The 14,951-nt window shown below is 37.4% G+C and overlaps 1 protein-coding gene across 5 annotated transcripts in view; it reads left to right on the top strand.

Moving 5' to 3' along the window:
* The window catches only part of efr3a (EFR3 homolog A (S. cerevisiae)), a 183,425-nt gene that overhangs the window by 49,395 nt on the left and 119,079 nt on the right, over positions 1 to 14,951 (top strand). For 4 of the 5 annotated variants that reach the window (XM_048595631.1, XM_048595629.1, XM_048595630.1 and 1 more), the window contains exons 3-4: positions 1,227 to 1,362; positions 8,420 to 8,496. In XM_048595631.1, the coding sequence (XP_048451588.1) occupies positions 1,272 to 1,362; positions 8,420 to 8,496 (168 nt within the window). In that variant the 5' untranslated portion in view covers positions 1,227 to 1,271. The remainder of the gene's footprint in view (positions 1 to 1,226; positions 1,363 to 8,419; positions 8,497 to 14,951) is intronic. The other variant, XM_048595632.1, reaches the window with a different exon arrangement.

Below are 14,951 nucleotides of genomic sequence, written 5' to 3'. Positions count from 1 at the left end.
TTGACTTGTGTTTTACACAAAAGTGCATTCAAGGCAAGTTGGCCTGAGGGGGGAAATGAAACATCGGACCTGAAAGAGGGAGGTGGTGGAGGGCTGCAGTGTTTCACAGGGATCAGTGCTGGGTGCACTGTTGTTTGTCATTTATATAAACAATTTGGATGAGAATATAGGAAGCAAGATTAATAAATTTGCAGATCACACCAAAATTGATGGTGTAGTGGGCAGTGAGGAAGGCTATCTAAGATTACAGAAAGATCTTGTTCAATTCAGCCATTAGGCCGAGGAGTGGCAGATGGAGTTTAATTTAGCTAAATGTAAGGTGTTGCATTTTGGTGAGATGAACAAGAACAGGACTTATACAATTAATAGTAAGGTCCGGGGAAGGGCTGTAGAACACAGACCTAGGGATTCAGGTGCATAGGTCATTGAAAGTTGTGTCTCGGGTGGACAGTAGCAAAGAAGGCATTTGGCATACTTGCCTTCGTTGCTCAGAACTTTGAGTATAGGAGTTCGGATGTCCTGCTGCAGTTGTACAGGATGTTGGTAAGGCTATGTTTGGAGGGGTATGGGCCAAATGCTAGGAAATGGGACTATTTTAATTAGGGAAACTTGATCAGCATGAATGAGTTGGACCGAAGGTATTGTTTCTGTGCTATATAACTGTGTATAAGTTATGAAGCTTGCCTTGAAAAGAAGTTTTCCTTCATGGGATTTGTGCCACAGGAGGGCGTACCAAATTCTTTTTTATTAGTCTAGTAGGTAACACTTGGAAGTATTTTATGGTCATTATGAAATGACAATTGTTTACTGTGGTTGCTCAGGGCATATTGTTAACACCTGACTGTGTAAGGTGGTAGAGGGTACAAGATTTCTATAAATGTCCTGTTCAAGACCTCAATTTGAAAAGCAAAAATTCAGCATTTGGTGACCATGCAGTTAAATGCTTTTAATACATGTTCTCAGCTGGGGAATCTTCCTTCATTTTATATTTTCAGTTTGCATCTTTCTGGACTGATGCATGACCAGTATATTTCTGGTTCTAAATATGGCACAGCCTGCACTGTATCTTGCATTCTTGTGTCCCCATTTTTCATATTCTGTTTGTCAAGTCAGTGGCCATACTAGATATTAATTGGAAAGTTATTTATCTGATATAAACTCATCTAATGTTTCTGTAACCAGAGTCCAGAGATCATCTGTCTGATTGTGGGTATACAATTCTGTAGGTGCAGTGAAATCTAAGTCTTATGTCTGAAGCTACAGTGTAGAGGATGCGAAGGTATATTCAGGTACCAAGAGCTGAACCTGAACAAGTCTACAGGTTTAACACTGGGTGGGAACCAAGACCCTTGCTGTCCTGTGGTAAGTTAGAACAATGTACCTTTATATTTATACAGCACTTTATCTAGATTTATGTAATAAAATCGTGTTTCTATGGGAGATGTAATTAATTTGATATTTGAAAAATTAGATGCTAACGCATGCTTTCGCAACAATCTCTTTAAAAACGCTGCAAACTGATTTATACAAGACTTACTTATGAGTCTGTTAAATACAGATCTTTCAAACCATTGGATTAAAATGTTTTAAGTATACTTTAAACCACGATGTGGAATTTCTGCAAAGCTTAATCTCCCATGTAACTTTGGAAAAGCAAGAGAAAATTGTTGTTCGTACTGTTCGTTGTGTTCTGCTGATCTTTCACTGAAGTTATGATAGATCTTCAGAAAATCTAATGAAAATTTGTGTTGAGGTTATGTGTTGCAGTAAATATTGTATTGTGAAATCTTAAAGCCAACTTGGTACTTAATATTTCCATAGTTTTGCAGAGTATTTATACCTCTGAAACATAAAATTTTCCCCACTGGGCCCTTGATAGCGCCTTGTATCATAATATTATAGATCTTTATAAAGTTAGAGCTTAGTTTTTGCTAGAGGAAGATGCCCCAACTAGTTCATCCGTTCCTGCTACTTATAATCTTTCTGTCTCACATCATTCTAGTAAAACGTTTTTACATGTACTGTGGTGTCTCTAGCTGGAGATCAGAAAGCTTACAATATTTCAAGTGTGCTCCAACCAAGATTCTGTGTGAGTTTGACATAACCTCTGTTGCTTTCAATTCTATCTAGGAATAAAGCCCAGAGTTTTGTTTGAATGCCTTTATTGACCTGCATCGTTACTTTCTACATTTTTTTGTACGCCCAGGACCTTCTGTCCTTTTTAATTCATTATTTTCCAAGGAGTGTGTGGAATCCTTATTCTTTCAACTAAATTGTACAACTTCACTGTTATGTATGTTGAAGTTCATTTGCCAATTACGTATCCATTTGGCCAATTGATGTCTGCCTGTAATTTATTGCAGTCCTCCTCTGCTATACAATTTAGTGTTCTGTGCTAGTTTTTGAAATGGTACTTCAGATTAATGAGATTCAATTGTTCATTTGAATGGTGAATAACTTCTTTTTTTTCAGCATTGATCCTTGATCCTTTTTGTCTTTTCCCCAGTCCTTTCCCAATTCCTCTGTTGTAGTTTATAGTTCATTTGCTGCTCCATTCTACTATTTATCCAATACCTCAAAAGTTCTGACTTTGGTCTAGAGGCTACAATCTTTAATGACATCTTTTTTTGGAATTCTTATACATATACATTAGGCATATTAATTACCCTTATATGCCTTTTCTTTGGCTACTTCAAAGAATTGAACATTAGCCAATCATGATGTCTCTTTTGAAAAAATGTACAGACTATCCCATTCTTAATTTCTGGTCCCTTTTTCTCTTGTGTCTTCATGTAAGGCTATCTCTTCCCTAATGTTTAATATGTTGTCCACCAGAGCCAGATTTTATGCTTTCTAATCAACCTGTTCAGAGATCTTATCACATACCGGAGCCTCCTAGCCTAGAGGTAGGGGCATTACTGCTGCCACAAGACCCCCTTCCCAAGGCCAAGCTTTTAACCTATTTTCTAATCAATGTGATCAGTGATGTTATTACACACTTCTGAAACAGGTGGAACTTGAACCCAGGCCTCCTGGCATAATGGTAGGGATTCTACCACTGCCACAAAATCCCTCAAAGGACAGGTTTTATTCTCTTAAGGTTAAACAGGGTGTAGGAATTAATTTCTACCTGTTCAAAATGTCTTGTATTTTATTCTAATGTCAGCTCCATCACCTTGATCTTGTTAATGGTGATGTAAAGTAATTATTTGCTGTTTTAAACTGTAAATTTATCACATTATTTCTTGTATGTCGTACCCCTAGCCTGACTTTTTTATATTTGTCCATGTAGAATACTTTACTATTTTCATATTGCAAGCTAGGCCATTATTGGAGTTTACTTTTGTCTTACTAATTGTTTTCAATTTCTTTCCTATGCTTTTTGTATTCCCTTTTGCTAACCTTTCCTTTGTTGCCTATTTATTATATGCTTTTCCTTTAGCTTCAAGTTTGCAGTTTTTATTTCTTTACACATCCATTGTATAGCCTTACTGGCTAGTTTGCTGGATGTTCTTTCTCTCGGACATTCTTGATAATTAAATTACCTATTTCCACTGCTGATCTGTTTCTTTTGAATAAAATGTTCTCATTTACATTCTTTCCATTCAGATCCTGTCCTCTTTACCAGCTTCTTTTTCCCTAATTTAGGTGGTCTTTATCTTGTACCCTTCGCATTCTTAAACCTTATGTTGTGATCACTCCTGAGGACTGCCCCTGTGTTTCTCAAATCAGCCGTAGTTCATTTTCCTTTAATAGATCCAGCAATGCTCCCTCTTTTTACATGCATGGTAAGTGAGGAGAAAGTATCAAATTTAGTCTTTTCTTTCATAGATTTTTTTTTTGTCCTGTTCAAATGGCTACTACATTTAATTTCTGGTGATGGATGGACAGTTGGGGCATTTGCAAGCTAACAGTAATTACTGCTAAAAGTATTGGCTTTAATTCTCAACAATAACACAGTTATGGTTGAGTGTTTTTTTTGTAGCAATAGATTATAGTGCCCCTGATTTAGTGCACCAAGGAAGATGCATAGTCTCTGTTTGTATTTGTGTGTCTTGACATGTCTTGCTGTGGGTGTTATTTGCATATCTATTACAGGAAAATATATACCTAATGGATTATAGATTGACAGCTTTCACATAATAGACCATTGTATTATAATGTATGTTGAATTTATGATTTCTGTTTATTATGTGTTTATTATTGTAGTTTGTTCCATTAGTAAGGAATTTGTTACTGGGCAATCAAGTGCTTAAATTGCGTCTCCATATAATTTAACAGCTGTATGCATACATAAACTTACATAACAGTCTACTTTTAACACCTTTATTAAATTCTGACTCATGTGATATCACTTAAATTGTATTCATTCACCATATTTTTTCACCCTACTTTTGAAGTAGCTGTTGTAATTTTCAGCCAGACCAGAATGTTCTGAGATGCTGCTGATTAACACACAATTTTCCTGCAGTTATCTGTTTTTATTTACTTTTCAGTTTAATACAATGCAGTAGTAAATTAGAAAGGACGAAGAGGTAAATGAGAGACGTATGAATGATAATATTTGAGGTGTAAGGCTGTTGTGGGTGCTTACAGATGGTGGGAAAACCATGTTTCTTTTCTCATTAGTACCCTCCTCTTTCTTTTCCCCCCATTCAACAAAAATTGCAAAAATAGAAGGAACATGGAGATTTTAATCTTCTCAATTCTGCTGACTGTGTTAACATACTACAGTGTAAAGATATGGTCCTAAGGGCATCTGGTTTAGGCTGTTTGCTCTTACATTTTAATTTTTAAAAAATTCTCATTTGGTCTAATCATTTTTGGTGCTGAATTTGATACTGGATTTAGTTTGTGAATTAGGAATACCAGATGGATGGTGGAAACATATTTTTAATATCGAGAAAAGCTCCTGCTACAATGTGAAAAGTTGTAGTTGTTGTCTATCTGTCTTTCAGCAATTCTGCAGAAGAAAAACCCATCTCAGCAATACTTTGAGCTTTATCAATGAAAGGTTTATTTATCACCTTCTAAACGGTTTGCTGTCTTAGCTTATGTGCTTTTAATAAAAATCGTGCATAACTGAATAGGTAAGTGCTAAAGAATTTTACTAATTCACTCTTGGTGAAATTTGCAATTTAATTTGTATGATTTCTACCTTTTTTAAAGCAGCATTTTGATAAGTATTGTGGAAAAAAGTTTTATATTGCTATTATGCAGTGTGTCTCTGAAAATTGTTCCAAACATTTACCAAGGTTTATTTAAAAATTTATCCTCTGTAGCCCTTCCGTTATTTAGCTTCAGTTACTCCAGAGCATGTGATTAAGCATATTGATAAGGTTATTAAATATATTACAGTGCTAATTGGTAAAGATTCATCTGTTAAGAAGATGCTGTGGTTTTTTTTTTGCTGCGTTATGTGATTGACATAGCTAGTGTATAATGAAGGAGCTATAACCAATACAACTGAAATGTAGCTGTGATCTGCAAAGTACAGAGCAGTTATTGCTGTGTTCAACAGTCCTGAATTGGTTAATCATAACTTGTGTAGTCCTTTTTGTTTTTAAAGTGCTATATTGCTTCATAAACTGTTTGATTTCAGCAAGGACTACCATTTTTGATGACTTTTTCAACGTTCTTTTACTGTTCGAAGTATTCAGGCAAACAGTGTAGTCTAATTATTAAACATCTTCTGATGTATTATGCAAGTTAATTAAATGACAATGCACCAAAGGGGCTATCTGAGACCAAAAAAGTTGATTAGTTTGATTCTACAGTGAGTACTGTACTATCATGTAATACTTTTGCGCATTTTGGATTCCACTATTATCTTTAGTCTGCTGCTTAATTCCGAGTTGATTTTGAAGGAAGGCTATAATAAAGTCTAGCAAAGTCCCATGTTGTGTTTTGACACCTGGAACTAAATTGGACAACTCTTTGGAAGGACAGCAAAGAAAAGTGACTATCTTCGTTGTCATATGCTGTGTGTCTGAATAACACTGGTATGTTGGGGATGAGAACTTGTGAATGGCAGTGCTTGAATTTCTCAATGTGGGGGTGCCACTGTTGGCCTGGGGGTGGGGGGTGGACAAGGTCAGAAATCACGTGACACCAGGTTATAGTCCAACAGGTTTATTTGAAAACACAAGCTTCCATAGCCTCGCTCCTCCTTCAGGTCAAAGATCATTTACTTATAAATTGTGTCTAATGCCACCTCTCTCCCTAACACCTGAAGAAGGACCAAGGCTCCAAAAGCTTGTCTTTTCAAATAAACCTGTTGGACTATAACCTGGTGTCATGTGATTTCTGACCTTGAATTTCTCAAGTAGATGTTCCCCTGTATAGCCTTCCTTCTGAATTTTCCTTTGTATGTTTGTGCTTTTATATTGTTTCATCTATAATATCTAAATTTTGCTTCATGCTGCAGTATATCTATATGAGCCAGCCATGCCAACAGCTGTATAAACCAGTGTATCTCTTGAATTCTTCCTTCAGATTGAATGGGTCAGACAAATTAGATTGCTCCAGTTGATTTTGAATAACTCCATTTCAATTCATTCACTTTTGCAAGCTGCTTCTCAAGCCAAAATTCAGTTTCCCTGTGATCTGGATAAGTAAAAGACACTTCTGTCTAAGCAGTACATCACAAACCATTAGTATCTTATTCTTTTGCAAGGTGTTAATAAAATATTTTATACTTGGGGTTTTATTATCATGCTTGCTCACTTTATTAGGGAACTCCTTCCAGAATGTGTTTTGTTTTGGCTACACGGTCGATTCTGCTATAACGTGGTAATGGCATTCCTGTACAACATCACACTTTCAGAAATAACGGGGCCTATGGGAAAATTAGGGTTAGGGGCAAACCACCAAAAACAACCCGCACAAAATTGCCCAAAATCACTCAAGCCTAACGCAAAGGATAGCACAATTTGAATAAATGTTTAATTCATGTCTAATAATGAAATCAAAGTGAATTTAACACTTCACCTTGAAAAAATGTCGAGATAACTTGATGGGGGAATGTGGTTGTACTCTACTTCTCACAGAAAGCACTTCACGACAAAACCCGCAAAATGATCATGTGATGCCGGCGCAGAAACTCTTTCGGTGCTAACATTGTACGTATTCACGACAAAGCCTGTGAAACGATCCTGTAATGTCAACACGTATTCCTCCGCACCAATGGAATCGCGTTGTAGCAAACACAAGTTTGCGAGTAGAGATAGCATTCCCCGATTCGTCAATCACATTACAGCCTATGTACGACGGAACATGTGTTATAGCAGAACCGACTGTACTGTGACATAACTGTGTTAGAGCCTTAGAATCTTATGACATAGGGTGTCATTTGGCCTGTCATCCCTTTTTGCATGACAAATGATGCCCTTTGAAAGAATTGACCAATTTAGTTCCACACTACAGTACTTTCCATAGAACAATTAGCCCTCTTTAAGTACATGTCCACTTGCCTTTTGCAAAAAATATTCTCATTTCTCTTGTTCTTGAACCAATTATTTTAAGTCTGTGGTCTCTGGTTACTCTATGTTGCTAGAGGAAATTGTCTTGCTATTATTGTTTGACCTCTCCATTTTGAATACCTGTATTAGGCCTCCCCTTAAGCTTGTCTGCTTGGTGAAGAACAATCCTAGCTTTTCTAAACCCTTAAAACAGCTGAAATCCCTCTTACCTGCTCTCAACTTGGTAATCCATTACTCTCTTTAAAATCTTATCATCCTTTCGAAAATGTGGTGCCCAGAGTTGTAAAGTACTACAGCAGAGACATAACCAAAGATTTGTGGAGGTTTACCAAGACTAATTTGTTTTGATAGTCGATGCCATTCTCTAATCTCTGACACTCTCCCAGTTGGAAACCCACTGAAAGGCACTGAACTTAACTTGCATCATTCCACAGTACTAAATCTAGTACTGCTTCCTTCCTCAGAGTTAGAAAGATACCATCCCTTAGTATATTGTCCATCTGTAGAATTGTACTGGTGAAGCAAGGTGACAGTGTTCATCAGGCTCCTCTCCAGTCTGTTTGTCTTTTTCCCTTTCCTGTCTTTTCTGATTACATTAGAGCCAGGAAAATTTTGTTTCCATTCCAGTCTGTGTTTAGGTGGAGTCTCCATTATGGCCATTATATTGTAACCCCATTTGGCAATTTAGACCTGTAACTTGTAAGCCTTATTTGTAACGCTGTTTGCGTAAGTATGCATTCCAACAGTGTGGACAGCTTTACTTTTTTCCTTCCAGCTAACTTCTGTTCTGCTTACACCTTTTTTACTGTTCTTGGTTTCCTATGCACCTTATCTCCTCTGCTTTGGCTCAGTCCTGGTGCCTTCCCCTACAAAGTTAGTTATTAGTAATTATTAATAAGTAATTTTAGTAATTAGTTAGTACATTTATATTTTTACAGGAGTATGTGACTGTTGCAGCGCTTTTCGCCCACGTTACAAACGCCTGGTGGATAACATCTTTCCTGAAGATCCAAAGGTAAGATAAAAGTGTAATAAAACTGCTAATTGCATTTTTAAAAGATTGAAATGTTTAGCATTTTTGTTTAATTGAGCTTCATGGAGCTGCACTTACTGCAATAATCAAAACAAATGAACAGAATTTGGCAAATGTACTGATAGACCAGAGATAGTCAGGGAAGTAAATTATGAAGCAAGCCGAGTTTACAAAGGAACTTAAATAGGTTCAGTGAGTGGTGTTACAACCAAAGCTGGATTACATCATTGCTGTAGTACCACTATTCCATGTCTTAAAAGATGTGTGGTTTTTATGTATTAATATCAGTTGTATTTTAAAGTTTGGCTTTCAGACTAAAAACACATAGACATATAACTAATAACCTATAGATATAGATAATAACATATAGATTTGTTTTGATAGTCGATGCCATTCTCTAATCACTGACACTCTCCGAGTTGGAAACCCACGGAAAGGCACTGAACTTAACTTTAGATGTTGGCCAGTTTGTGAAGAGGTTTAAAAATAACTAAGTCAGTCTGTCTAGAGAGATGACTTTTAAATCAGTAAATATGTATCAGGGAGCAGGTGACTGCAGAGACCCCTGGAGAGCTGATAGAACTTTGTTTATATTTACTTTTTACGGTTTATGACAGAAGAGCAAGGAAAAATGCTAAGCCATTAGCTGTAGAAAAGTTTAGGAGGAGCAGTTTTATTCTACTTCAGCTAGAAAAACCCTTTGGTTTCAGTTTTAAGGAGACCTGACTGAAGCCAGACGCTGGTTTAGCCTTTCCTAGAAAAGGAGCAGTTAAGGAATAAATAATCTCATCCGACTCCTCAGGAAACTGGAGATGATAACAGACTTCTCTGCAGAGATTGACATTTGGTTTTAAAAAAAAAAAAAATTTTTTGGCCAATGGATTTTCTTGAAGACAAAAGAATAAAATGCAGAATATCCAAATCTGTTGCTTTGGCACGAGTGGTCAATCACTAATCTTCCATAGTCGTCCCTGAAGCCTTCCAGACATGGCTTGTTCAGAAAATACATGTTCTCCGTGTTCTTCAGTCACTTTCAAAACAAAAATTCTCTCAGACTGCCATCTTGTTGCATTCAATTACAGATGAGTGAGATGAGTTGGGCAGCTTGCTCTTATTGAGCATTTCCAACTTGACTTCTGCTTGGCAAGCTTTTCTTCCAGCACAGCTTGTTCTGAGTAGGCTTTCCAACAACTAAATCAGATAAAACAAGCAACTCTCCAAACCAGTCATTTTTCACAACTGTCTCTGTAGGGGTCCGCAGCAAAGCAAGCAGTTATCACTAATTGTGTGATTTATAGGAAAATAACTTTTTTTTGTTTAAAAAAAGCTTCAATGTCCATTAATGAATTTGTAACAACTTCTTTTAAGGAAACTGTTCCTGGTATTTATGCACAACACGAGAAATAAATCCATTTTCCAAAATCTTTCAAAACTTAATTTAACTAACAATATTAAATGTAAAGTGACTTCATAACATCTCCATTGGGAAAAATGAAATGCCATTTTTAGTACTAATTCATTGCCTTATTTTTAAAATACTTTTGCAATCAAAGTTCAGGGTGCTAGACAGAAAGTGAGCAAGCAGAGGCTCAAATGTAGTAATCTCTGGATTACTCCCAATGTCCTGTTCAAATTGGTACAGAAATAGGATAAAGTGGATGAATGTGTAGAGTCATAGAGTTATACAGCACTGAAACAGACCCTTTGGTCCAACTTGTCGATGCTGACCAGGTTTCCCAAACTAAACAAGTCCCACTTGCCTGCATTTGGCCTATATCTCTCTATACCTTTCCTATTCATGTACCTATCCAGATATCTTCTAAGTGTTATAACTGTACCTACATCTACCACTTCGTCTGGCAGTTCATTCCACATACAAACCACCCTCTGTGTGAAAAGTTTGCCCCTCACATCCCTTTTAAATCTCTTCTCTTGACTTAGAAAATGCCCCCTAGTTTTGAACTCCAACCCCCCCCCAACCCTAAGGAAAAGACCTTTGCTATACACCTTATCCAGCCATGGGTTGGGACTTTTTTCCCTGGAGTGCAGGAGGCCGAGGAGTGACCTTAGAAATTTATAAAATCACAAGGGACATAGATAAGGTGAATAACCAAGGTCTTTTCCCCAGGGTTGGGGAATCCAAAACTTTTGGATTAAGGTGAGAGGGTAATTATTTAAAAGGGACCTGAGAGGCAACTCTTTCATACAGGATGGGTGTATATGGAATGAGCTGCCAGAGGAAGTGTAGAGGTGAGTACAATTTACAACATCTAAAAGGCATTTAGACAGATACATGGATAAGAAAGGCTTAGAGAGATATGGTCCATTTTAGGCAAATGGGACTAGTTCAGTTTAGGAAACTTGATCAGTGTGGATGAGTTGGATAGAAGGGACTGTTTCCATGCTGTATGACTCTGACTCTCCTTATAACTCAAACGCTCCAGTCTCAGCAACATCCTGGTAATTTTTTTTGAACCTCTCCAAGTTAATACCCTTCCTATTAGCAGGGTGACCAGGACTGTACACAGTACTCCAAAAGAAACCTCGCCAACATCCTGTACAACCTCAGTGTGATGTAACTGGAAAGTTGGTGCAGGAGGCAGGTCTTTAGATTCTTGGGACTGGCTCTAGGAAAGGTGGCACCTGTACAAACCTTCAGGTTGCACCTGAATAGAGTTGGGACTGAATAGAGTTGCTACTGCAGTAGTTGCGTTTTGGGGTGGGGGGGTTGGTGGTGGCGGCGGGTGGGAGACTTGAAATTAACTTGGCAGGGGTGTGGGAACCAAGAGAGAATAGTAGAGGAGATACCTAGGTCTGCAAAATATTTTAGCTGGATACAGCTGGCACCAACACAGGGAATAACAAGCTACTAGGTGAAGTCAGTGAAAGGGAGAAAGAAATGAAGTCCAAAACACAGTTAATGTGTGTGTATGTATGTCAGTCCACAGAGTGTAGCCAATAAGGTTGGGGAGTTGAAGATACTGATTTGCCACGAGGAAAGATGATTCTGTGGTGATATCAGAGACCTGGCTCAAGAAAGGGGCAAGACTGGCTGTTAAATACTCACAGGTATAAGTTATTCAGGAAAGATAGAAAAGGAAGGAAAAGTGGAAGGGTGACAGTATTAGTTAAGATTGTAGTGTTGGAGAAAGAGGATGTCTCAAGGGTTTAAGGAGAGAGTCAGTTCATCTACAATTAAGGAACAAAAAGGGCAGTATTATTAGTGCAGTCTATAAATCACCAACTAGTGGAAAGGATGTTGAAGAACAAATCTACAGGGAGATTACAGTGAAATGTCAGCATTATAGAATGTTATGGGGCACTTCAGTTACCCAAATAGGCAACAAGGGGAAAATGTTTCTAGATTGTGTTCAGGAAAGTTTTGTACAGCAGTATGTGTCCAGTCCAACAAATAAAGAATCATTGATGGACCAAGTCCTTGGAAGTGAGGTTGATCAAGTGGTTCAGATGTCAATGAGGGAACATTTTGGAGACAGTGATCATTGCATCATAAGGTTCTGGATGGTGGTGGAGATTAATGTGCAACAGTCTGGAGTAAGAAAATTTGTTGGTGGAGAGCTGACTTCATTGAGGCTAGAACAAGAGTTGAGCAGGATTGATTTGAATAAGAGGTTGGTGGGTAACTGAACAATGGGCTTACTTCAAACAGTTGAGGTCACATTATGCCTACTTTCTGCTTCCTATTAGCCAACCAAACTTCCTTCTGTGCCGATAGGTTCCCCATGCAAATTGCATTCTGCAACAACTTCTGATGTGGCACTTTTTATCAAATAAGCTTCTGGAAATTTTAAGTACAGTACATCCACCAGTTCCACCTTATGTTCAACATCCTTCTTAAAGAACTCCAATGGATTGGTGAAACATGATTTCTCTGAAGTTGTGCAGACACAGCTTGGTCAGGAAGTGGAATCTTTTTGATGTTATTCAATTTCTCTCTCAAGTGAGCTAATACATCTCACCCTGAGCTCAACACTAGGGTTTCCTTCTCAGAAATGGGAGAGTTCAGCTGGGCAGCTTGCCTTAGTTTCTCCAATTCAGTTTGTTCTTAGGCTTCCCTCCAAATTATCTGGTTGTTAGCAGTTTTCCCTTCATCTCGGGTTGTTCTTAACAGCCTTCCTTTTAATCCAGCTGGTTCTTAGAATCTTCCCTGTAACTGAAGTAGTTAAAATTAAGAACCTACTCCAAGCCAGTCATTGTTCAAAACAGCTGCAGCAGGATCTACAACAAAGTAAGCATTTATTAGCAGTCATGTGATTTCCAGGAAATCTTGTTTAAAAAGGTACCCGAAGTCCATGGTGAACTTCCAGTTACCTATTTTATAGAAAATGCTCCAGACATATCCACAGAACTTGAAATAAATTCATTTTCCACGATCTGTCAAAACTTAGATCCTCCAAGCAATATTAAATATCAAGCATTTGCGCAAAACTGGGCAAAAAATTGGCAGATAAAGTATAATGGAGAAAAATGTGAATTTGTCTAGTTTCGTAATACAAAAGGAAAACCGATCTACTTTTAAGCAGAGGAAGATTGCAAGACTGTAGTACAGAGGGATCTGGATGTTCTGGTTTAAAAAAAATCACAAGGTTAGCATTCAGGTATAGTGCATAATTGGGAAGGCAAGTAGATTGTTGGCCCTTGGGTACAAAATGTAAAAGTATGGAAGTTTTGTTCCAGTACTGTTGAAATATATTGGGTCATATTGTTTAATAATAGTGCTGAGTGCAGTTTTGATCTCCTTGCCTGACAACAGGTTTAATATTAATATAAGCAGTTCAGCAAAGGTTCACTCAATTGACACGAGAGACAAAGGATTTATCTTATAAAGAAAGTTTGGTTACATTAGGCCTACATCTCATGGAGTTTAGAAGAATGAGAGATGATCAAATTAAGACAAATAGTATCATCAGGAAAAATGACAGAGTGGATGCTCTAAGGATAATTCCAGTCATGGGAGAGACGCGAGTTAGTTTTAAAATAAAGGGCTTCCCCATTTATGACTAAGGTGAGAAGTCTTCCTTCAGTGTCGTTGGTCTGTTTCATTCTCTTCCCCAGAGAGCAGTGGAGGCAGGGTCATTGCATTTTATTTTTGGTTGTGTTAGATATATTGTGATTGACAAGGGAGTGGAATGAATTGAGGCCACAATCAGATCGGTTGTGAAATGACAGTGCAGACTTGAGCAGCCAATTTGATATGCTCTTAAGGCCTGTATTTGTATGAATTTGGTCCAGTTTTCCTCAACTAAGGCTAAATTAGCAAATGTTTACCAATTTTTTTTATTCTGATTTGTTTACTTTTGATCGATGAATGTTTTAGATTTAACATTAGTCAACATGGTTCAATGTACAGTATTGTAGGCTATTTCCTATCAATTGCTGCATAGTACAGATTGGCAGATTAAAGCCCCTTGATTGCCATGTAGATTTGAGCAGTATAGGTAAACCCTGCTTTCATTTGTAGGGAAATGAATTGGAGAGGCAGTGACAGAAGAAAGGGAAAATAAAATGTTTGCACATACGCCAGGTATCAGTTTACCAAAATGTACACTTCACATTACACTTCACCAAGGTGTTTGAAGTAGCGAATTGAACTACTGATTTGCTTTTGCAGCTATGTTGCAACATGATTGGTATTGATTGATGTGGCATACTTCAATGAGAAAAGAAAACCAATACTTTCTTTTCCCCTGTTCCATGACTACTACAAGGTGATTAGATCTGAACTTTGTTTTATTCCCTCAATATTATGGTTATCAACAGATGGTTGTTTTCGTGCTACGTTGTTGAACATTAACTCATTCACCAGTAGAAATGAAATCTGTAGCCAATCCTATTTTTGTCCCAAGAATTCAGAATTCTTCAATAGTAAAGAAGTAGCTCAGTCATTTTACAAAAAAAAGTCCAAACACAAGATCAAGGGAAGAACAGTAGTAGTTTGGACTGAATAACTCGATCGATAGTTTTTGCTATTGTGCTTCAGGATCTCAAGTGAGAGCCAAGACTACTTAAATGTATTTTTAAGATTTTACTCTAAATACCATAACACATTAATGCCAGTGGATGTATAAATCTGAGTGCTGTTTCAAAAGCTTCCTTGTTAATATTAAGTCCAGTTTTCATAATTAGCTGTGCGTAGGGTTGTTAGAGGAAGAAGAATAACAAATTTCTTTGAAGGTAGTGAATCTGTAGAATCCTTTACTATAGATGGCTATCAAAGGTTTAGTGTATTTAAGGCTGAGACAGACAGATTTTCATGAGTGAAAAGTACGGAAAATTGTAGAAAAATGGAGTTGAGGATTTTCAGATCGGCCATTTCCTAGTCAAGCAGACTTCATGGGCTGAATGGCCTGCTTCTGCTTCCATGTCTTATTGTCTCATACTTCATCTTATAGTGGGATATTGTTACCTTCTTGGTA

This window comes from Rhincodon typus, chromosome 4 (genome assembly GCF_021869965.1).
Source record: "Rhincodon typus isolate 14 chromosome 4, sRhiTyp1.1, whole genome shotgun sequence".
NCBI classification, from domain to species: domain Eukaryota; kingdom Metazoa; phylum Chordata; class Chondrichthyes; order Orectolobiformes; family Rhincodontidae; genus Rhincodon; species Rhincodon typus.
The sequence above is the reverse complement of the archived record's forward strand: the minus strand, read 5'-3'. Positions and strand labels throughout refer to the sequence as shown.